Source organism: Zingiber officinale, chromosome 11B, assembly GCF_018446385.1.
Source record: "Zingiber officinale cultivar Zhangliang chromosome 11B, Zo_v1.1, whole genome shotgun sequence".
NCBI classification, from domain to species: domain Eukaryota; kingdom Viridiplantae; phylum Streptophyta; class Magnoliopsida; order Zingiberales; family Zingiberaceae; genus Zingiber; species Zingiber officinale.
The window spans coordinates 38595590-38620255 of NC_056007.1; the positions used below are offsets into that span (position 1 = coordinate 38595590).

The window sequence follows — 24666 nt, forward strand, 5'->3', positions numbered from 1 at the left end:
AGGAGAGTGACTTTGTGAGGACGTGTCCCAGTTGAGGGACAGTAGGTGTCGGTCCAGGTTAGGTTCATTTTGGATCTCTAATCTGAGACCTTGATTAGTTCTTGGTCCTAAGAGGACAGGAGGTAATTAATACTTCTTATTTTCACTGTGCTAACTTTGTTTTATAGGTTAGATATTTTAGTTTTGGACTAACACAACTTGCAAGGTAAAAAGGGGCAAAAAGCCTTCGGATGAATAGTACCTGAAGGCGCCTTCAAGCATTGGAAGACGCATTGTTCATAGAAGGTGCCTTTAATAGCTTGAAGGCACCTTCTAAGGGATAAAATTTGGATCTTGGCACAGATAAGGCACAATAAAAAATGATAAAGTTTCTCTCATTGGAGGCACCTTAAACGCCTATGGAAGGCGCCTTCCATGCCCTATTTAAGGCAGTCTCGACCAAGCTTCAAAAAACAACTAATATATGAGCTACTACGCGTCCATTCGAGGTTCCGATTACTCCATCATCCTGCTGCGCTCGACTACTACTCCGAGGACTTCTGATCGCGACCGGCACATCGACATTGACACTCGAGTGCTCTCACTTCAATTCATACGTGTTAGTAACAAAAGTTTTTTTTGTAATTAATTATTGCAAAAGAATAAGTGCAGGATGTTACACTTATTCTAACTTTCTTTATACTCGATTACCTCTTTCGAAGGTACCAGAAGAGGTATTTTAGTGAATTATTCATCGATAGATTCATGGGACTTGGGTTTTAGAGTAGGAGTCACCGAAGGCTCCAAACTAAGTAAAATTGACCATGTTTTCTTATGTTCCCCCCCCTCGTGTGCTACCCAATCCAACATTATAAAGTCGTTCACTAATATGCAATAAGCTATGCAGAAGATGTGAGTTATATAGATGGGATTTGTCTCTTCTATATAACGTAAGAGATATTTGTGGCTCCCCTGATTAAATAAGGCTACTGAAATATATGGTCATACTCAAATAAGTTAATATGAGATATTAAACTTATTTGGTTAAATGAGTCTATTTAGAGATAAAAAAACACATAGAGTGATGGAAGATGACACAGTCTATATCTCATGAATCAATATAGATATTAAAGACAAAAGGACTGGGCTATACAAGATAATGATCATAAATAGATTAGGTCAAATATCATCATTCTTGTCACTTAGATAACAATAATGCATTGTTAGATGTCACTTATTATTTGTCTATCTAAAATAGTTTTAGAAACACTATCAACATTATGAGAATCTATTGGGTCACACACAAAGAGCATGTTGATTTGAATATTAGTTTATTTTAGTTGACTAAAATAGTATTGGTTTGAGCCTTAAGTCCGAAATTAGTTTTAGACCTTAAGCTTATTGATTTAATGAGTTAATTCAATATGCTTCCTTTTTCTTTTAAGGCCCAACCCAACTATAGAAACTGCTAAGAGAAACACTAATAGTCATCTCTTTAAAGAGGATAAAGAATGTAAAGAGCTAGCCTTTTCTTTAAAGAGAGCAAAGAAGGTGAAGAGTTAGCCTTTTCTTTTTGTTATCTTAAATAGTCATCTCTTTAAAGAGGGAAGAAAAGGTGAAGAGTTAGCATTTTCTTTTTGTTAACTTAAATAGTCATCTCTTTAAAAACGGCAAAGAAGGTAAAGAGTTAGCCTTTTCTTTTTGCCATCTTAAATAGTCATCTCTAGCAAGAAGGTAAATATGGGTGAGACTCTCCAATTCCTAAGTTTGTGAGATGAAATAAAGGATGTGCTCGTGTGGAAACTGTAAAGGCGTGGACATTCTAATCATGCTCAGATCAGCCTGAGTAGCAGACTTTCGAGGGTTGTTCACGCATCAAAGGTAACAATCATATTCTCTAGAGTAGTCACAAGAGTAGTTTTGCATTCGCAGGATCTCTAGAGGATCCATTTCCATTGTGTTTTAGTTTGTTTTTTGCCTATAGATCCCAACAGTTAGAACAATTTAGTTTTGTTTTGATGTGTTGTCAAACAAATTTAAGTTAGGTACTATTGTATTTTAATCTGTATGTTTAAGTGTGCAAGGACTTAGGAGAGCATATAGACACCCGATGGCTAAGGAGCATCGGAGACGGTAAACCTTGGCAGAAGATGCAAGCAAGCAAGAAGGATGACACAAGAAAGGAGTCAATAAGCTCTATGCATTCGAGGTATGAGGAGCTGTAGAAAGGTATTTCAGCATAACTAGAAGGACGTACGGGGAAGAGTTGGAAGGGCTAGGTGCATCCGAGAGACGAGGAGCTTTAAGGAAGATTACGCAAGGCGATCGAGACAAAGTGAAATGGTCAAGTCTAAGGTTAACCATTTCCAAGCGATCGGAAGTTCTCCAAGCGATCGGGGTCATCACCACGTCAGCAAGAGCCATTGCTAAAAAAATCAAGACGGAGTCCACATTAGCAAGCCTCTAGGCGACTGGAGAGCCTTTGAGTGATCAGAGAGTGAGGAGTCATCCAAAACCATTAGAGGACCGTTGCCAGCGTGGATCACTTTTCGATGAATACAAGCAATCGAGGAGCCTCCGGTTGACTAGAGAGTGCCACGTCAGCAAAGGGTCAAATCGAGATGAAAACTATAAATAGGACTAAAGCTCAAAGAACAAATACAACACACATTCGAATACATTGTCTTTCAGTTCTATTATTTTCTTTGTGCTCAATCGATGTAAGAGGTTTCTCCACCTCTAGGCCATTTTTGTATTTGTAAGACTTTCTTATTTCTTGTTGTGTTCTTGCAAGAACAAGTTTATAAGAGATTTTTCTGTCTCCAGAAAGTTTTCGAGAAGGAGAAAGTTCTTAGTAGAAGAGATTGCTAAGAGTGGACTCTTGGATTAGTCGCCTCAAGAAGCCAGATACCAAATAAATCAAGGTGTTGTGAAGCAAGGTTTCCGCTATGCATTCAACAACAAGCACAAAGCATTGAAGAGAAGCGATCAAAGCTATAGCTCGCACGAGTCCTAACAAATGGAAATCCAAATAGACCAAAGATCAAATACTTGACAACTAGAAATCCAAGTAAATCAAGGACCAAATATTTGATAGATTGAAGTAGTAGGTCATTGAGAATGAGATGTTTAGCAAATAAGGAAGTCCAAGTAAGTTAAAAATCAAATACTTGATAGCTAGAAGTTCAGTCAACGATCAAACACTTGACTACTAGAAGTTTAAGTCAACATCTAGGTATTTAATAGATTGAAGTTTCAGTGAGTCATAAAAGAAGAAATATTTGATAACAAGAAAATTTAGAAATAAAGTCTGTTGACGTGAAAACCCAAAAGTAAGATTTTTTTGGCATATGAAATCCCAAAAGTGGGACCTCTTAGGAGGTAACTTAGACTTGGTAAGAACTCGATCTTAGAAATGTCTCAGAAGATGATCTAATCAGTTAAAGAGTGAATTCAGTTGATTGAGACTTGAGTCGGCTAGGTAGTCGACTAAAGCAAGTTCGGAATAAAGTTGTAGTGTCCACTGACCAATCAACTCTGAGGTAGGAATAAAGTTCAGAATAAAAACTGAAAAAGGCTAAATTCATTCTCTAAAAATGTGCATCAAAGGAGCAATGGAAAACCATGGACAGTGCTCTAATTGTTCTCTAATTCTTTATCTTAGTATTAATTCTTCTGATCTAATTTTCATCTGAATTTCATTAGACTCATAAACCGCAGAGTAGGAATTAAAAAATCTAAACCATATAAAGTTCCTTGTTTAGCATTGTTTCTTGTATTTATTTTTCCACTAGGTACTAATCATAATTTTATAAGCAACCAAAGGACATAATATGCAACTAATTTAGAAATTACGATAGGTAAGACTTTACTCGGCAACCTTTATTATATTGTAGTACTAAAGGTGCCTAAATTTAAATTGATAACAAAGGTATACTTTTCCTTTATTTGGGTTCCTACTTAAAAACTTTGTTTGTGATGCTGATAGCATCTAACTATAGTTAACTTTACCAAATCAGGCACTAAAAAGTTACTTCATTTTACACCAGAGGCGAGCATTCGAAAAATTGCAAAAACGATAAATGAGCGAAACCAAAGTCAAGCCAAAAATAAATTAAACCATTGAACTGATTGTTCATGACTTGATATTTTTTTTTATCAGTTTGAATTTGATTTAACTTAAATTTGATTCATTTAAACATTTCCAAGTTTTTAATTTAATCTTATTTAATTATTCAAAATATTTGTAATTTTAAATTTATTTGATGAATTATTAAATTTAATAATTTATTCTTCATTTATTTTTTTTTATCTATTTATGATGTTAATAAGAATTTTATTGATTATTAAGAATAACAAATTTTGTAAACAATATTCAATCCTCATTTATGAACAGCTTCTTCATTTACTTTAACAATTTATTTTACATGTATTAAACGAAAATAAATAAATTTTTATTGACAGCTAAATTTGTCATGAATCCTCTATTGTCCCCATAGAAACTCTAATTCAAGTTGTGATCCGCACCACATTTGTCATGAATCCTCTATTGTCCCCATAGAAATTCTAATTCAAGTTGTGATCCGCACCACCCACCTTAATGGTCCCACACGATCAATCACACCATCTAGAGGATATTTTTCTAGACTTGGCTAAAATTTGACCCCTTACCATTATAGCAATATCAAAGCACCAAGAAATTTCCTCGGATGGATCTAGTGGCTAGCGCATGAAGTGTTGTCATAATAAGATCTGAGGTTCGAATCTCGACAAAACCAAGATAAATACCTCCTTTATGTGTTAGTCACTATTCCAAAGGTTAATAATCACCCGTAATTTATCACCTCCATGATAGACTTAGGACAGATTGACGGAGACACTGAGGACGAACGTATTCATCTTTTACCACAATATCAAAGCATCATAAAGAAACGGCATTTGTAACATTCGACCAATCTATTATCTCATTTTCCAATGTAAGAAAGACAGTGAAGCAATCCTAACAATTGAATAGATTGTCACCACCATACACCTAGAGCTTTAGGATTATCAGTTAAACCATCAAGTAATGCAACTGTTAGAATACAACGCTGAGCATGCAACACTGCCAATGAAGTCCTAAAGCACTCATCCATAACTGAAACTATTAGAATGCAACACTGCCAATGAAGTGGTTTTAAGAAAGCGACCCAAAAAATTGAGAAAGAGAACCATCACTGAGCATGTAGGATTGTAGCTGAATTACATAGGTAAACAAATGTCACTTGCTAAACACAACAATGCAAAGTCCTCATTACCATCAGCTGCAAGCAGATCAAAAGACAAACAAAAATGCCAAATAATTAGCTTTTATGGAACGCAAAGAGATAAGTCGTTGGCCTGGCCAGGACGTAGTTGATCTTAAATTCTACCAGCCCTGCTTAGATTCACCATCCCTGCAGATCCCTCCACTTGTGCACCTCTCAGAGCTGATGCATGGTATGATGTCCGCCCCGTACCCCCATAATACCCTCCGGCACCCCGTGAACCATGTCCACTATGATCTCTCTGAAACCCTCCACCAGCTTGTGCCGAACCTCCAGTCCTCCCACCATATCCTAGGCGGCCTCCATAACCACCACCCTGCCTGCCTTGCGAGGCTCCTGAAACATAATTATCTTGCCACCTGTTGGATGCCCCAGAAGTAGCATAATCCATACCTTCTCTTCGCTTTGGTGGAAGTCCCTCGATCCCCCCGCCAGTCCTTGCCTCAAATGCCCTCTCATTGTTTTCAGCTAGAATTATAAGCTTATCGGCCATCTGAAAGAGTAGGCTTTGGAGCCGGGTTTGTTCCAAGTTGTGGAAGACAATGCACTTTGTAGGCTGATCCCAGCTTGCTTGCAATTCCTCCATAACCATCATCTTACTAACAATACTGTGGACATGAGCCTTAGAGAGGTCAAACATAGAAGTAAGCTGCTCTAAGCTGAGAGTATCGTAACAGGATGAGTATGCAAAGAGGTAAGTTCGGAGAGCCTCTTCCTTGATCTTGGACTTCACCATCTCTAATACGCTTTCTCGGTTCCTGAGAAGCTTCCAGATGTCAAGAGAACTGATGACGCCAAAAGCTTTATGGCAGTCTCCCTTGCTAAGGGCTCTTGTAGCGGCCATGACATGATCCCTAACATTCTCAGGAGGACCCACAAATGTGTGGCGCTCATTTACTTCGAGAAGTCTCCTAAATGTCTTGCTAATAGGCTTACGCTTTGGGTCATATGCAGCAGCCGCCATGTTGGGGACCTCAAGAAGCATTGCAGAGATAAGATGAGTAGCTTCAAGGAGCTCAAGGTTAATGTGCATGTGGTATGGCATCTGCCTTCTCCTCTCAGCCTTCTCCTGATGAAATAAATTATATATACATATTATTTTCATTGCATAGAAGTTGAATAATACAGGAGATAAGAGGTAAGGTCAATCATGGTCGAAAATATATTGCCTGAATGTTGTTTGGATGCAAAAATAAAATCACAGAGGTAAGGTCAATCATGGTCCTTTGTGCTGACACCCAAAGGAAATAAATTGTATCACTTAATCACCAAGAATAAAAATTGTTATGAGCAGGATATGTACAATGAGAGGAAAGCATTACAGTGGAACAGCACAATAAATTTTGTATATTGAGGTAAAAGTGGAACCAAAATTGGAAATGTATCTTTTACACAAGTTCATGCAACCACCAATTCCTTGTCCACTCTTGTATGGAAAGCCAATTAATGGCTGGCATTTAGGTACATATTTTTCTTTCCAGGAAACAAGATTTATATGTGATACATCTAAATGTACTAACAATATATCATAATAAAGTAGTTAATAGACAATAAAGCGAGGCAGCACTCAGTTCAAAACATACATTGTAACAGAATTAATGCATGAGAAAAGTTCAAGAAAAAACAATAAAAAGGATCCTCAAAAAACCCAAAAAATAGAATTTTACATTACCCAATCTCAGCGACAATAAGATTCTGATGGTATATGTATCTTGATTAGTTAAACAGTAGCTCATGATTTATTCTAGAAAGGAATATCAATTCTTTTTCAATGTTATTTATAAAAAAAACTTCAATCAAGCATGGCAGAATTATTCATCAAAAGAATTATGGAACCCAGAGTGTCAGTTATTCTTTATATGGACTAAGCAGTACAAAAAAAAAGCAAGGAAGAAATGTCCAGGCAGGTGGACTCATAAAATATTAAGAAACATTCCATCTAACATATATGTCAAAAGATAGATATTATCTAACTATTTATTGATATAAATTTCACATGTTGCAGGAAAATTACATAATATTAGTGTAACATTCAGATGACAAGTGAACAACCAGTTAAAAAATTATAGTTACCAGTATCAGTCTGTTAAAATTAACAAGCGAAAGACAGTTTAAAACAGGTAAAAAGTGACAATAAGATAAGAAGACAAGTTACCTGCTCAGGAGTTTTTTCATGGTATCGATTTTGGGAGAAGCCTTGAGCCAGTAACTCTTTTACTCTACCACCTTGATACAGTTCAAAGAGGCAACCATGGGCTTCCTGAATCAAACCTGCCCTGAAGGCACAAAGTCCAAGTTGTGCCATTACTCTATTAAACAAGATTTGAGAAGATATATCCATGAGTTGAATGCCATCCTGCAAATGGCTCATTAATAGAAGATCCCGAGCAATAGAGAACTCATCAAAAATAGCATGATGATATATATCACACAGCATAGCCCTAGCCTTTGTTCTTTCGTCACCATAACTGTAGATATGAGATACCAACGCATCCACCAATGTCCTACTACTCTCTGGAAATGTAGGCTTCCTTGGCACAAGTTCAGGAATTGAGATAAAAACTGGTGGTCCTCTGTTTTCCTCTATAGACTGCTTCTCTTCACTCTCATCACCATCTTCCAAACCCTCTTCTGTCCCAGTTTGCTCTGCCAAGTTCCTCATTGCATCATAAACTTCCTGAGGCTTATAATATACAAGCTCAAGTCTGCGCAATGCTACCTTAGAAGCTGCTTTGAAGTCCCCAATCCTCTCCAAATAGTCCTGTACATTCTGTGCAATCACAAAAAATAAGGGCTCATCCCTAAGCCTCTCAACATACTCTCGAGTATACGGATCAATACACTGCAAGCTCTTGAAAAATTCTGAATCAAGTCGCTCAAGGAATGCAACCAAGTTTCCCCATACACGGACAGTTCCATTATAATCTGCACCCTTCTGAGTCTCATTCTCCTCAGGTTCAACCATGTCATCAACTACAATATTAGGATATTGCTCAAGGATATCAAGTACGAGAAGCATGTTACCAACACACTTCTTCCAGACATTGATGGGCATATGCCCAAGTAAGCTTGGATTGATGTCAAACTGTGATGATATGGCACTAAATAGAATCTCTAGTTTCTGGGCAGGTGTTTTGGCAACACGAGTCAAAAAAGTAAGCTGCTCAACCTGCTCTACTCTCCCTGTTCCCTTTTTGCCTCTAGCTGCCACAATCTCTTTGAGCTTCTTGTTAACAATATCCCATGTGATCTCACTTGGGTCCTTCATGAACTGCTTGTCCATAAGTTTATCCTTCTTGCTCGTCTTTCTCTGCCAGGCTCCACCACCCTCCTCATCACGATCATCCTCATCCTCATCATCCTCATCATCATTCTCTTCATCAGACATGACAATCTTCGATGGATCTTCCTCCGCCTCTGACTCCTCATCCTCATCCTCATCTTCATCTTCAGCCCCTTCATCCTCACTTTCTGGCTTTTCACGATACTTTGCTATCAGCTCCTCATACTGCTTGTTATTTTTCTTCAGCTTCTGCTTCATTGAGTTAAGGGCCTTAGCATTGCTGCTGCTCATCTTCTTCTTAGCATCCTTATTAGCTAAGGCCTGAGCCAAGAAATCCTCCAGCATCACCAGGGCCTTAATATAAAGATTTGGCACCTTCACAGACTCTGTCACACGAACAACCTTCTCAAGCTGCTTATTGATCTTCTCAAAGCTCTCCTGCAAACTAACCCAGTCATTTATCTTCATAGCATTCTTCATCTGATCAACAGTGGAAGCCATCTCATCAAATCTTTTATCACGAGCTGACTTGATCACTCGGTGCTGGCCATCTGAATCATCACTGTCACTGGCTTGATCTCGAAGGTACCTGCTCCTAGCTGTGGCCCCGGCATTATCACCTGCAGGTTGCTCTGCATCACTTCCATCTTCATACTCACTGTTTTCCTGTTCCTCCTCCTCAGTATCACTATCACCACCCTGAAGCCAAGAATTTTCAATGACAAATCAAACATGCTAAACGGAGTTACTTGAACAAGAAAATAAATAACAACAAAAACACACCTGTGTCCAGAAACGTGAAGCCATTTTCTTGTTGATTCCTTCTAGCCCAAAACCTTGAAATTCCACATAAAAGGTTATTCAGCAATACACACACTACCAAATTAGTCATTAAATGTAAAGGCAGGTAAATAAAAAAGTAATATAATGCTTAAATTAATAACTAGGAACATTATCTCTGTTAAAAACAAAGAATGAGCAGATCCATCTTATCTGTAGAAGAGAGTAAAGCAAACAAGAGAGATAAATACATACAACAAGCCATAAATCTCTTATGCCAATGAAAAACAAATTTTAAACAGGTAAGCAATGTGCAAAATAGTTAGTATCAGAAGGGAACATCAAGGTAGAACAGGAAATGCAATTGGTATTAGAGATTTTAGTACAAAATTTCGTGAAAAGTGCAATTCAAAAGTACTAGGTGGTACAACCTATGCAACCCTAGTAGCTGAGATGAGGTGACTCTATCTAGGTGCAAGGAAGGTATGCCTATTCACTAGTATAGAAGGGAGATGTAACTCATATAATCAAATTTTGAAATTGTGTGCCACACTTCACATAGTAACACCCTGCACCTCCCATTGTTTGCATAGCCCTAAAACCTTTTAGTGCCTGGTTGCACCTAATGCCTCATGAAACACTGGTTAAGTACTACTTTGGCATTGTAGATTTTAATGAGGCAGTTGATTGCAAAATATTACAAGTCTACTTGTAAGACTGCAAATACTTTCACCCTCCGGGGAAATAAAATGACAAAAAATAATAAAATCCAAATAGAAACATGTAGCATTATAGTCAATTTCTAGAACAGTTTCTCACCCCTTCTGTTATTCATGAAGTTTTTATTTATAACAACAGCTAGTGATCAGAAGATCAGCAACACGATGAAGACTGAACGCATCTTTCAATAATAAAATAATTAATTGCAAGTAAAAAAGGATCAGCTATCAAAATATGCAAAACAAAACCTTAGTTCACCTTCCACATAAAATTTAACACTCTAACCATCATGTTTAATGCTACTCAAATTTCACAAAAAAAAAATTGTTTATCCAAACACTAATCTAGGTATAACAGACAAGAATAAACAGAGCAAACAGAAAGCGAAAATACAAAAAGCACGCTTTTACTGCGCATACACCGTGAAGTAGAAGATATCGGAACGAAGGACAAAAGGAAAATCAAGCAGGTGGCTTGCGCTGGTTGAGGTCCGGCGGAGAGATGAGGGCAGTGCTCCGGCGGAGGCGATAACAGAAGTGAAAGGACGAGACAGAGGCGGCGATCCGGCAGAGAAGGAGATGGCGTGCGGCGGATCCTTGGGCTAGGGTTTGCTTTATTGCTTACTTGCCGAGCAAAACAACCGACGTAAGAGTATGGGTACGGATCCTCATATGCAAAATCCGAATCCGTATTCAAATAGTGGAGATGTGATCCGGAAAATTTGAAAACTTATGAAATTTTATATAGAGGTATCCGTGTAGGAGTGTAAATAAATCAAATTATTTGAAATTTGATTTGATAAAAGTTTGTTTAAGCTTATTTAATAAGACTTGTTAAGATAAACAAATCAAATTCAAGTTTCACAATATTCAGCTTGTTAGCTCGTGAATATATTCGTTAAGCTCATAAATCAACTTTTAAATAAAATAATAATAATTTTAATATTGAATTTATAAATTTTATACTCTACTTAGGAACATATATACAAATATATTAAATTTATTTATTAGAATAAAATTATAAATTTTAATAAGAATATTATAATTTCCTCTAAATATATAATTTAATTTTTAATAAATATTTAAATTTATATATATCTTTATTAAGCTCGTTTAGGCTCGATAAAAACTCGAATAAGCTGGTGAACCATGAATATATTCATTAAATAAAATTCGAGCTCGACTTGGCTTGATTATAAACGAGTCAAACTCAAACAATTAAGAGTTCGGCTTGGCTCGGCTCGATTACACCCCTAATCCAACCATCGGAGATAGACAATTTATATATATTAGTTTGTTTCATAACTTTCTAGGATCGAATGAGTGCGATAGGGGAGGGTAAAGAACAAGTTCGGTTACTTGGTTCGGAGCCTAGGTCGACTCCTACTCTAAAACTCGCGATCCTTGATCGCACCGATGGGCAATCCACTAAGACTCTTCTTTTCGAAACCTCGGAAAGAAACAGTGTGTACAATATGCAAGAATATAAGATGGTAACAACTTACTATCTTATGTGAATTTAAGTACAATGTAAGCTTTATAAAATAAAAGTATATCGACACTAATATGGAAGATGATGCTCGGACGGCGCTTGAACGAGGTAGTTGCTTGCGTGAGTTGTAAAGCAGTAGCACGAGCAGCAACTAGCACGGAGATGAACTTCAAACCAAAACCGATTTCATTTTTCGTTACACAGCCTCGAACCTCGAGCTCACTTTTATAAGAGTCGTCGACGTTCAGTCGACCGATCCCTAGGTTCGGTCGACCGAACCAGCTCCCTTCCATCTTCGCTGAGATCTGATGCTGATTCGATCTTCGACATTTAATGACATTAAAGTGTTCAGTCGACCGATCCCCTTGTTCAGTCGATTGAACAGAGATCCTTCCTTGTTCGCCGAGATCTAGAATTAATGCGCCATTAAGTGATGATTGTTTAGTCGACCAATCCCCTGGTTCGGTCGGCCGATCAGTCGCTCTTCCTTCTTTTCTTCTACTCGATTTGAACTGTGCTGAGTCATCAGAGTTCGGTCGACCGATCCTCTGGTTCAGTCGACCAATCAAGCTTTGATCGGACCCTGCTCTATTTTGGTCTGGACTGATATCTAATTTGAGTTAGCCTTGTTCAGTAGACCGATCATTGCTTTCGATAGACCAATCAGGCTAAACCTGCAAAACAGTGTTAGATAATAATTTTGCAAAACAGATATTAGTACAGTAATAATATATCTAATGCATGAGTAATAATAATAGACAGTTCAACTATCTTGATCACAACTTGGAAACCTTTCCGATATCTTCAGTTGGATCAGCGACTTTAAGTTGTTCCTTTCAGGAACATGGCCTCATTGTCGCTCCTCCAGTTGCATAGCTCAACTTACCTGCCAAACATTGGTCCTCCAGACTTGTTTAGACTTTGCCTGCTCAATGTTTGATCGTCTGATCCACTAAGACTTTTCCTACAATACTACATTAGCCAACAATAATAATAGTAATACAGAATACTATGGTAAACGTAAACTTAGATTTATCGAAATCCACTGGTGCTTGGAGTTCACTCATCCAAGACTTTTCGTTACCTTAGGTTATCTCCCCTAGGATTTTCACCACCTGGCTTCACTCACCAAGACTCAGTATTTGGCTACCTAGGGATTAGGTCCTCTAGACCTATCGAATCTGTAGGACCGTTGGGCCGGCTAGAAGGGGGGTTGAATAGCCCTGAATAAAATATAGACAACCCTTCCTCGAACGATTAAGCTAACACTTGAAAAGTAGATTAAGCAGAAAATAAAGCATAAAAACGAGGCACCGGATTTGACTTGGTTACAACCGGGGAGGTTGTTAATCCAAGGAAGATGGTTGCACTAAGAACTCCTTCAGGCGGAGAAGTCTCTTACAACGTTTAGGCACAGAAAACAGAAGCTTAACTACAACTAAAGCATACAAGTGTTTAGAAATAGAATGATCGTGATTGTTGAAAAGCTTCTGGACCAAGGCTATATTTATAGCCTTGGTCGGGGCGCCTGGAAGGGTTCCGGGCGCCCTGGGGGGGATAAAATTTATCCCCCAACGGTTGGATCGAGTCAAAGCTCGATCCTGTGAAAAAGTCTCTTCCGGGCGCCCCGGAGCCAAAAGTCAACCCAATTGACTTTTGGTCTGTGCTCTCTTCTCCGGTTCAGCTCGCCTCTGGTCCGGGTCTTTCTGCTCTGGCTCCGTTTGCTTGGGTGATCTCTGACATCCGGAATAGGGCTCACCCGAATCCATCTTCCGGTCTTCTCGAGCGTGCTTCCCTCCGGCTTCTTGTCCCTCGGAATTGCCGCGTGTCCCTTCTCGTCCACCAGCGTACTCATCCGCAGACTTCGTCCCTCGGTCGCACCCTGTGCCGACCTTCGCGCTAGCTGCGTCTCTTGCTCCCCGAGCAATCTTCCGCTCCGGCTTTCGTACCTCGGAACCACCGCGTGCACTTCCTTCTCGTCCGCTGGTGTACTCTTCCGCAGCACCTCGTCCCTCGGACGCACAGCGCGCCGTCCTTCTCGCTAGTTGCGTCTTTCGCTCGAGTACCTGTGTTCCTAAGCTCCTGCACACTTAGACACAAGGTTAAATACACACAGGACCTAACTTAACTTGTTGATCACACCAAAACAACCTTGGGGTTCCAACAATCTCCCCCTTTTTGGTGTGATCAACCCAAGTTAAGCTAGGGAAAAAATAGACATAAAACATAAACTAACTTATATTGCAATTAAGTGCAATAAGAAAAAAAGATTAAATTCCAACAGAAAATTTTTATTTTCAATTTTCTCTACCTCCCCCTAGACTTATACTTCTTCTTCTCCCCCTTTGATCACAATAAAAATGGGGTTTAAAATTCTAAGGGTTTAAAGACATAGAAAATTTTGAAAAGTTATCTGTTAAAATATCTCTAAGTCAACAATAGCTTTTTGAAAAGTTTCTAAGTTAAAAAAAACTTTCTAAACCCAAAAGACTTTTATGCAAGAAAATTTAAACATTTTAAAAAATTTCTATGCATTTATTTATTTATTTAGTTCTTATTTCTATTTATCAGAAAGTTTTAAATTTCCATTTTAACTTATCATAATTTCTTAAATCAATCTTTTTTAGATTTAATGCCACAAAAATTATACTTGCAGAAATTTGTATCATGTTAATTTCTATTTGAATTTCAATTTCATAGAAATATTCAGATGGCATAGATTTTAACTTGATAAAATTTTTCGACAATATAAACAATTCTTTCGGCAATGTGCAAAATTCGTTTGAAGGAATATTTTGTAATTTGCAAGAATTTTTTAACAACAAAAATTCTAATTTACAGGAATCTATTAACAATAGATTTCTTAATCCGAAAAACTTTTTCGATGACTCAATTTTTAATTCGTAAAACTTTTTTGAGAAGGTAATTTGTAATTCGAAAAAATATTCGAAGAAAGTTTTCGACAATTTTTCTGATTTGCAAAATTCTTTTGACAAAATAATTTGTGATTCGTAAGAATCTTTTGTCAAAGCATTTTGCGATTCAAAGAATTCTTTCGATGATTTAATTACTTGTTCAGAAGGTGGAGACAATACCTGACTTACCTTGTCAGTAGTTGATTCTCCCCCTATCGATTTGCTTTCTTCCGAAGTCTCTCCCCCTTTATCGATGATCATCTGGGATGAGCTTGTAGCTTCGGGATGTACTGTTGGTGCAATCGACCTAGGTTTTGATGTGTGTGTCAAAGAGTTTAAGTTAGGCTTTCATATGTATTTGATATGTGTTTGAGTCTTGCAGGACTTTGTGGAACACATGAGAACTTGGTGCGGCCAAGTGTGGGAAGCTCATCCAAGGGCTCGGATCGTTGAGTCGGTGAAGGGTGGTGTGGAAGACATCCGAAGGACCGCAAGACGAGGAGTAATGGAGTGGAGCCGAGGGAAGTGGACTTCAAGGCAGCGTGAAGGATGGCACGGAGAGGAGCCGCGGGCTCGGGTGCATCTGAGGGACGAAGGCCGAGGAAGAGGACTTCAAAGGCGACTCCGAAAAGGATGAGAGGAGTGAATGTACTAGGACCAGTCGACTGGTCATGGGACCAGTCGACTGATCCAGCTTCACAGAATGCACAGAAGCATTCTGTGCTTGTCGACTAAGGGGACCAGTCGACTGGTACATGACCGTTGACAGAAAACAGGCTCTAAAGAGAGCCGTTGGCGTTGCCTAACGGCTAGCACCAGTCGACTGGTGCATGGACCAGTCGACTGGTGTCAGGGTTTAAGTTGATTGGTGATCAACTCTTTCCTCTTATTTAAGGGGAGCTTTGGGGCATTGAAGGGGTTACTGATACTCATTGTAAACCTTCTGAATCTTACCCAAAGCTTCCAAGCCAACTCTCTTCCTTCTAACCCTAAGTTTCATCTTGTAAAGAGGAAGAGAACTTTGTGAGAGGTTTGCTCCACCGAGAAGGAGAAGCTTTAGCCGGAGATTGCCGGGGACTGATCTACCAAAGGATCAAGGGCTCGTCCACCTCAAGGACACGTCGTGGAGTAGGAGCAAGCAATCTCCGAACCACGTTACATCGAGCGTGTTAGCGTTTGTATTCTCGTTTGTGGTTCATTGTTTTAGTTTCAATATTTCCGCTTGTGCAAACTAACCTTTTGTAGAGAAGAAATCGATTTGGGGGTGGCCTAGCTATATCCAACCCCCCTTCAAGCCGGCCACCGATCCTCCAACATGTCTTTGACTGTTGGGGCTGTCTCGGTAATTTCTTCCGTCTCGGATTCTTCTGATGATGGCTCGATGTCTATTGAGGGGACGACTTCAACCAGTTCTTTGTAGAGTTTTAAGAACTTTTCCCAAAGTTCTTTTGCGCTTTTATATTCTCCGACTCTGTCGAAATCTTTATTTGGTATCACGCTTAGAATGTGAAACTCTGCCCGACCGTTTGCCATAAACTCGTCGCGTTGCTTCTCGTTCCAGAGGCGTATGTCGATCTTTTCTCCGTTTGCTTTCTTTGGTGCTTCATAACCAGTTTTCATTATTAGAGAAATACCAATATTAGAGTTAAGAAATATCGTCATTTGTTGCTTCCAAGAAGCAAGCTCCCCCTCGAATGCTGGTGGGTAGTCGCTAGCTCCGGCCATTGTTTTGTTGCTTTAGACGGCGGTTAGTCCTTCTGAGGCGTACTCGGCTCTGATACCACTTGTAGGACCGTTGGGCCGGCTAGAAGGGGGGTTGATTAGCCCTGAATAAAATATAGACAACCCTTCCTCGAACGATTAAGCTAACACTTGAAAAGTAGATTAAGCAGAAAATAAAGCATAAAAACGAGGCACCGGATTTGACTTGGTTACAACCGGGGAGGTTGTTAATCCAAGGAAGATGGTTGCACTAAGAACTCCTTCAGGCGGAGAAGTCTCTTACAACGTTTAGGCACAGAAAAAAGAAACTTAACTACAACTAAAGCATACAAGTGTTTGGAAATAGAATGATCGTGATTGTTGAAAAGCTTCTGGACCAAGGCTATATTTATAGCCTTGGTCGGGGCGCCTGGAAGGGTTCCGGGTGCCCTGGGGGATATAAAATTTATCCCCCAACGGTTGGATCGAGTCAAAGCTCGATCTTGTAAAAAAGTCACTTCCGGGCGCCCCGGACAGTTCCGGGCGCCCCGGAGCCAAAAGTCAACCCAATTGACTTTTGGTCCGTGCTCTCTTCTCCGATTCAGCTCGCTTATCCCCCAACGGTTGGATCGAGTCAAAGCTCGATCTTGTAAAAAAGTCACTTCCGGGCGCCCCGGACAGCTCCGGGCGCCCCGGACAGTTCCGGGCGCCCCGGATCCAAAAGTCAACCCAATTGACTTTTGGTCCGTGCTCTCTTCTCCGATTCAGCTCGCCTCTGGTCCGGGTCTTTCTGCTCCGGCTCCGCTTGCTTGGGTGATCTCTGACATCCGGAATAGGGCTCACCCGAACCCATCTTCCGGTCTTCTCGAGCGTGCTTCCCTCCGGCTTCTCGTCCCTCGGAATTGCCGCGTGTCCCTTCTCGTCCACCAGCGTACTCATCCGCAGACTTCGTCCCTCGGTCGCACCCTGTGCCGACCTTCGCGCTAGCTGCGTCTCTTGCTCCCCGAGCAATCTTCCGCTCCGGCTTTCGTACGCGCACTTCCTTCTCGTCCGCCGGTGTACTCTTCCGCAGCACCTCGTCCCTCGGAAGCACAGCGTGTCGTCCTTCTCGCTAGCTGCGTCTTCCGCTCGAGTACCTGTGTTCCTAAGCTCCTGCACACTTAGACACAAGGTTAATTACACACAGGACCTAACTTAACTTGTTGATCACACCAAAACAACCTTGGGGTTCCAACAGAATCCACCTGACTTCCACGATCTACCGAGATTTCTCTTGCTTCAGTATTCGACTATCCAGGGATCAGGTCCTCCAGACCTATCGAATCCATATGACTTCCATGATTTACCGAGATTTCTCTTGCCTAGCCTACAACTAGGACTTCCCTTGTCTAACCGCAGTTAGGGCTAGTCACTCGGTTGACTTCCCACCCTTGCCTAGCCACGACTAGGACTTCCCATGATCAAGCTCAATTAAACATACTTAAATATATTTGTCGGACATTAAAACCTTGGAGGTTGATTGCACCAACAAACCCTTCCTTATAAAAAATTAATTTAATTTTTTATATCAGATATTAAATTGATAAAAATAGATACTATACTTGATCTTAGCCAAAATACTAAAAAATATATACTTTCTAACATTACCGATCTAAGGTATTTATAGAGCTTATCCTCTTACGGTGTTATCGATACTAAGATGTGGGACTAAAGAAAACTATGAAAATGCATATTTTTATAGAAAAATAATTAGATAAAATTACTAATAAGTCTTAAAATTATTTTTAATGCGAAAAATATATTAACGTAATTTTATTTTGAGCTTCACCAAAATTAAAAATTAATTAGTAAAGAGTCCCGATTTTTAATAAAATAATAAGATATATATATATATATATATATATATATATATGTATATATATATATATATATATATATATATATAACACAATTATAAATATTTAAAATAATAATTAATTTAAGTGCAACAATATGTAAACGTACCTGGCACAATGTTTGAAACCAATTGATGCTGGTTTCAAACTAGCACCAATGATAGTGGTGCTGGTTTGCACAAATCAATACCAACACTAACATAGTGTTAATTTGCATAAACCAACACCGACAGTTGGTGCTGATTTACCCAAATTAGCACCAATGTGCGCAAATCATCACCACACTGGTGCTAGTTTGCGAAAACTAGCACTAACGTGATGCTACTTTGCGTAAATCAACACTAGTTTAGCGTTGATTTACGATGGTGCTAGTTTGCGCAAACCAACACCAAAATGGTGCTAGTTTGTGCAAAGCAGCACCACGTTGGTGCTGCTTTGTTGTTGATTTGTACAGACCAGTACCAACATGTTGGTGCTGGTCTTTAAAGATCAACACCAGTTTGGTGTTAGTTTGCGCTGGTGATGGTTTGTGCAAAGAAGCACCAATGTGGTGCTGATTTACACACGTTGGTGCTGCTTTGGTGCTGGTTTGTACAGACCAACACCAACGTGTTGGTGCTAGTCTTTAAAAGCCAGCACGTTGGAGCTGATCTTTAAAGTTCAGCTCTAATGTTGGTGTTGGTTTGTAGAAACCAATACCATTTTACATGTAAGAAAGATAAGAGAATTAGAAACTAACATAACTTTATATGCAGGAGAGAGAAGAGAATTTTACATGTAAATAAGAGAGAGTAACAAAATTGGATCAAAGCCGCATCAGATGGGCACGTAAGTTGTCTCCCATGGTCGTCCATATCAAGATATGCAGGGTAAAATTTGAAAACTTGTTGATTTTTATATGGAGGTATCCAACCATTCGGAGATAGACAATATATACATGAAACACAATATATACATGAAACCACAAGGATAAATTCTTGATATGTAAAATTTATCTCTCTTCTCTACCTTTTTCTTTTATTGTATCTTTTGGTGATGAAAGTAGAAAGATACCGATATTTTTTTTGTTTCTATTTAAGTTATCCCACACGTTAACTATTAATTGGCATTTCCTAATAAATAAGTTTTAATAATCATTTTTTTGGATAGCTTTGGTAGGGATGTATAGTTATAAACAAATTAAAAATACAGTGAAAATTAATTCCTCCATGGATTCATGCGATTACACAAAACTATTTGTTACAACCTTTGACATCACCCCAAATTATTCATTTATTTCCTACACTCATTAGCGCACAACAGAAATACAAATACAAAAGCTAATTAAAACAAAAAAGTAAACCTAACACGTTGATTTAACATGGTTTGGAGATTAGAGCTCCTACTCCACAACATGCCCGTAAGGTGGACGATCCCTCAATCCATCGGTAGATCCATCCCTAGCAAACTTTGGCTAATGAACGACTCCTTCTCGGTGAAGAAAAATCTCCACAATCTTGATCACGAATACTGGGATCACAAGAGCTTAGAGATTCTAATTAGGAGCTAATCACCTCTAATTTAGTCACTCAAGTCAGTCATCCCAAAATCCATTATATAGAACATGAGAAAAAATATCTAAACTATTTTTCTGTTATAAGTCGACTGACCTCTGTGGAAAATTGACGGTTATACCACAACGGCTCAATACCAATTGACTAGTGTTAGGACCAGTCTATAGGATCGTAAAGCGCTAGAGGGGGGGTGAATAGCGCTCGTGGCTAATTCGTTCGTTTTGAGTAAATACGTAACGAAAAACAAAGATAGACAACGCAAACACCAAGAATTTACTTGGTTCGGAGCCTGTGGTGACTCCTACTCCAAGGTCCGCACGTGAGAGTGCTTTCAATGGGTAATCACTAATCAATTGGAAATATTACAAATAGAGTTTTACAAGTAATTAGAAATTTAAAGAATACCGACAACTTTGTATAAGAAAATCTTCAATAGAATCGTTGTTGGAACTTTCGAGTGTCGTAGAAGCATTTTCTAAGCAACTCGAAGAAGCGAACGTCGTTCGTTGTGTTGTTCTCAAGCTCTTGGTCAAAGTTGCTTTTATAGGCTATTCCGGGCGCCCAGAACCCCTCCGGTCGCCTAGACCACATGGCTTGGCCACTCCGTGAGCTCCACATCAGCTTAACGATAACTTTTTAGTTTCGGGCACCTGGACCGATTCCGGGCACTTGGACCAGCTCCGGGCACCCATACTAGCTTTTTCCAGTCCCTTATTTTCTGCAAAATAAAGTTAGTCCAGGCAAAAATAATATATCTAAACTAAAATTTGTCAGTCTCTAACTGTCCGGTTTTGACTTTGAATTTCATCGAAACTCTAAGTTGAACCGACGCCTACTGTTCCCTCTTTGGGGAATGCGTCCTCACCTACTCCTCTCAGGAGAGGTTACCTGTTGCGAGACCGATCCTCCAGACCGACTGGACTTTTGTTCAGCTCCCGAGGTTTCAGGTCTTCATGCTGGACGTCTGCTCCACGACCCGTCCAGACTTCCACCCGGTCTGCGACCACCAGGATTTCAACCTAGAGTCCCTGACTCTAGGATTTTGCATGAAGCACTCAACCCGCCAAGACTTTCCACCTAGGGTTACCGCCACCTAGAACTTAGGGTTACCACCCCCTAGGGTTTTCCACCTGCCTAACCGCAGCTAGGGCTTTTACATAAGAACCCTTAGGACTTTTCTATAATCTCATTCAAACTTGTTAAACAACAAATAACCTTAACTTTGAACCCTTTGCCATTATCAAAACTCAGGTTCGATTGTTTGATGCTTCCCACACTAACAATATCCCCCTTTTTAATTACGGTAACAAAATTTAAAGTTAAGTAAAAAATAATGCAATGATAAAGAACAAAAATGTAATGTTAAGAAATGTAACATAAACACAATTTTAAAAATTGCAACATTTAGAACAACAATCCTTGTTATAGCTCCCCCTTAATCACTTAACTTAATTTTTTTCTTAACTTTAGAATTTTCTAGCTTCTCGCCCCTTTGACATATATCAAAAAAATTAGATACTTTAGTATAGAATATGGAGAAAAATTTATGAAGTTTAAAGATTTTAGCTTTAGTTTTTTAAAAAGATATAGGTAAGCACTTCGCATTAATGTGGGTGTGGAGAAAGACACATTGAAAGTACTTAGTTTTTTTTTTAAACCTTAGTTAAATAAATATTTAAACATGACTTAGGGTTTACCAAAAATGATTTTGAAAAATACTTAGCTAAATTAGAAATGTTTTTGAAAAAACTTAGCTAAAATTTAAACTTTGAAAGGATTTTGATAAACACTTAGGTTAAAAATAATTTTATTAAACCCAAAGAAAAAATAAAAACTGAACTTTCTTTTTTAAAAATATTTTTAATTTAAAATTTTGAAAAAGAATACTTTAACTTTCAAAGATATTTAACTTGGCTTCTTTCATTCCCCCTTGATTAATGTCAAAAACTTCTTTAAGTTTTAGAGTCCAAGCATGAGTAACAACATATTTTCAAACTTAAACATCTACTTTTAAACAAATGTCTAACCTTTACCTACTAGCTATTTACCATGAGGCAGTAGCTTTCACTTAGTTAGTCAAATTAACTAAGTATTCCAGTTAGTTTGACTAAGCATGGATAACTTAACTTGATTAATTTAATTTTGATATTTATTGCCTAGACTTATGTTAATGCACAGACATAAACATTATGAAGTCCAAGCAGTACCCTATGCATCTCACACCATTCTAATTATTTTTTCATACACAAGCAAGGTAATCCTAGTGTGCTTGTGAGATGCTCTGATTGAGACCTAGGGGAACATGCTTTCTAGGGGGTAGATACCTAGGCTAAGTCCAAATTTTGAAAAAACTAATAAAATTAGAATTTTGAAAATATTTTTCCTAGAATTTTAAAACCAAGCTGATTTAAAAAATAGCAACAATAAAGAGGAATATTTTCAAAAGTAAGCTCTATTATACTAAACGCATCCCTATTTGTCTTCTAAGTGCACTGAACTCAAGTTTAGGTAAGGGTTTTATGAAAATATCAGCCAGGTTTTAGTTGGACTCAACATAGTTAAGTACAATGTCACCCTTAGCTACATGATCCCTTACAAAGTGATGTTTTACTTCTATGTGTTTAATCCTTGAGTGGTGGATTGAATTTTTGGTTAAGTTAATTGAACTTATATTATCAATTGAAATTTTTATATTTTTATATTCTAATTGATAGTCCTTTAAGGTATGCATCATCCATAATAGTTGAGATGTACATTCCCCTATGACTATGTACTCTGCTTCAGTAGTGGATCAAATAACACAGTGTTGCTTTCTGCTTGACCAATTTACTAGGCACCGACCTAGAAATTGACAGCTTCCATTTGTACTTTTTCTATCTAGTTTGCACCTAGCATAGTATGAGTTAGAATAGCCAACTAGGTTAAAAATGTTAGTCCTAAGGTACTAAAGTCCTACATTTAGGATTCCCTTAATGTATCTAAGTATTTTTTAATTTTAGTGTCTTTTTCTTTTTCTATTAATTTGCAAAAAGATTTAAAGATTTCATAAGTCCCATCTTTTATTTTTAGAAATTTTACCAAAGTAAATCTTGAGTAATCATCAATTATAACTAGGTAATATTGGTTTTTGCTTAGTGACTTGGCTCCATATGAATCAAATAGGTCTAAGTGTAGGATCTCAAGATTGAGTTAGTTCTTTTTAGGTTGGTTAACTTGTGGGTTGGCTTAGTTCGTTTACCCTGTTGGCAAGCATTATAGATTGTATTTTCTAAATTTTTAATTTGGGTAAACCTCTAACTAAGCCATTTTGACTCATTTTTTAAATGAGTCTAATATGAGTGTGACCCACTCTTTTGTGCCACAATTTAGTTTTCTCTTGTTGTGTCAGGAGACACTTTAGTGAGGAGGTTGGTAGGTCAATTATATAGATGTTCTTTTTCCTAATTCCCTTTAGTGTAATTTCAGGATTTTGAACATTTTTAATTAAACACTCAGAGTTTAAAAATGTGACTAAGTACCTAGAGTAATATAATTGACTAATGCTAAGTAAGTTAAAATTCAATTGATCAACCAATAAAACTTTTGAATAAAAATTGGAACTCAGTTTGATATTACCTGTTCTGATTACCTTAAGTGTTCTGTCGTTGCCGAATGCAGCTGACCCTAGATTTTTAAATTTTATCTTGGTGAACTTCAATCGGTCTCCAGTCATGTGTCTGGAGCATCCACTATCCAACATCCATTGGTCCAAATCATTATGTTTCTACACATAAAGTATTGATTTGGATCCAATTTTAAAGGATTGTAAGATAGATTAGATTGGGTTCAACCCCTTATTTTTTATCTCACCCAATCTAGGTTTTTAAACTGACCCTAGATTTTTAAATTTTATCTTGGTGAACTTCAATCGGTCTCTAGTCATGTGTCTGGAGCATCTACTATCCAACATCCATTGGTCCAAATCGTTATGTTTCTACACATAAAGTATTGATTTGGATCTAATTTTAAAGGATTATAAGATAGATTAGATTGGGTTCAGCCCCTTATTTTCCATCTCACCCAATCTAAGTTTTTAATTATGTTATTCCTATGGGTGACTGTGAGATGGTTGATTGAGTTTTGTGTTTAATTGAATTGTTTAGGACTTATCAAGTTAATTAGAATTAATAAGTTAAGTTAAGTTATGAATTGATTAGATTTAATTAATTTATTTTTAAAATTTATTTACTTAAGATTTATTAATTGATTAATTTATTAATTGAGATTTATTTTATTAATATTTATTAATTGATTAATTTATTTGCTTAAGATTTATTAATTGATTAATTTATTAATTGAGATTTATTTGATTAAGATTTATTAATTGATTAAGATTTTTTAATTGATTAATTTATTTGATTAAGATTTATTAATTGATTAATTTATTTGATTAAGATTTATTAATTTTCTAAATTTTGCCTAAGTCCATCTCATCCTTTTCTAAATTATCAAACAGGGAACCTTATAGGTTTTTGTGAGATGGTTAATTTTATCTTTAATTTAGATTATCATCTAAGGATTGATTTACAATAGAGTTAGACTAAGGTTTTACAGTTAGTCAATTAAATATTTATTTCAATAATTGGCTTCCAAGCTGTGGCGAGACACTAGGCCTTCTTGGGTATGAGATCATCCACCACTTCTAGATAAAGCCTTTCAAAGAAAGTAGATATTTAATTTCTTTTCTGAAACTCCTAGGTCTAACTAGTCAAGTGTAAACCAAGCCTAAGTCCTTATCTACCCTAGTCTAAGCATGTATAGTGAAAGCAGTAAAGTAAGCATTAAACAAATCTATCTATTGATAAAAATAGTCTTTCTATTAGCTCCCCCTGGATCATAGCCTCGATAGGGTCTATCAAGATAGTGGATTTGATCCTTGGGGACCCAATATTGACCAAGTCCAACTTGATTAATTAAGTTTGTCTTGGAGACCCATGCTTGGACTAATTTTCTATTTGTTCTATTTACAAGTGATAAATAAGATCTGCATTTTTGTTTAGCCTT

At 37.8% G+C, this 24666-nt stretch overlaps 1 protein-coding gene and 1 pseudogene across 1 annotated transcript; both read right to left on the minus strand.

Moving 5' to 3' along the window:
* Positions 1-5176: 5176 nt before the first annotated feature.
* On the minus strand, positions 5177-10685 carry LOC122034847 (eukaryotic translation initiation factor 3 subunit C-like). Its single transcript, XM_042594212.1, has 4 exons — positions 10488-10685; positions 9352-9404; positions 7441-9267; positions 5177-6354 (listed from the first exon to the last, which is right to left on the minus strand). The coding sequence occupies exons 2-4, from the start codon at positions 9373-9375 to the stop codon at positions 5380-5382; spliced, it is 2826 nt and encodes a 941-aa protein (XP_042450146.1). The 5' UTR covers positions 9376-9404; positions 10488-10685; the 3' UTR covers positions 5177-5379.
* A 7000-nt stretch (positions 10686-17685) lies between these two features.
* Positions 17686-17803, minus strand: LOC122035473 (annotated as a pseudogene).
* Positions 17804-24666: the final 6863 nt, after the last annotated feature.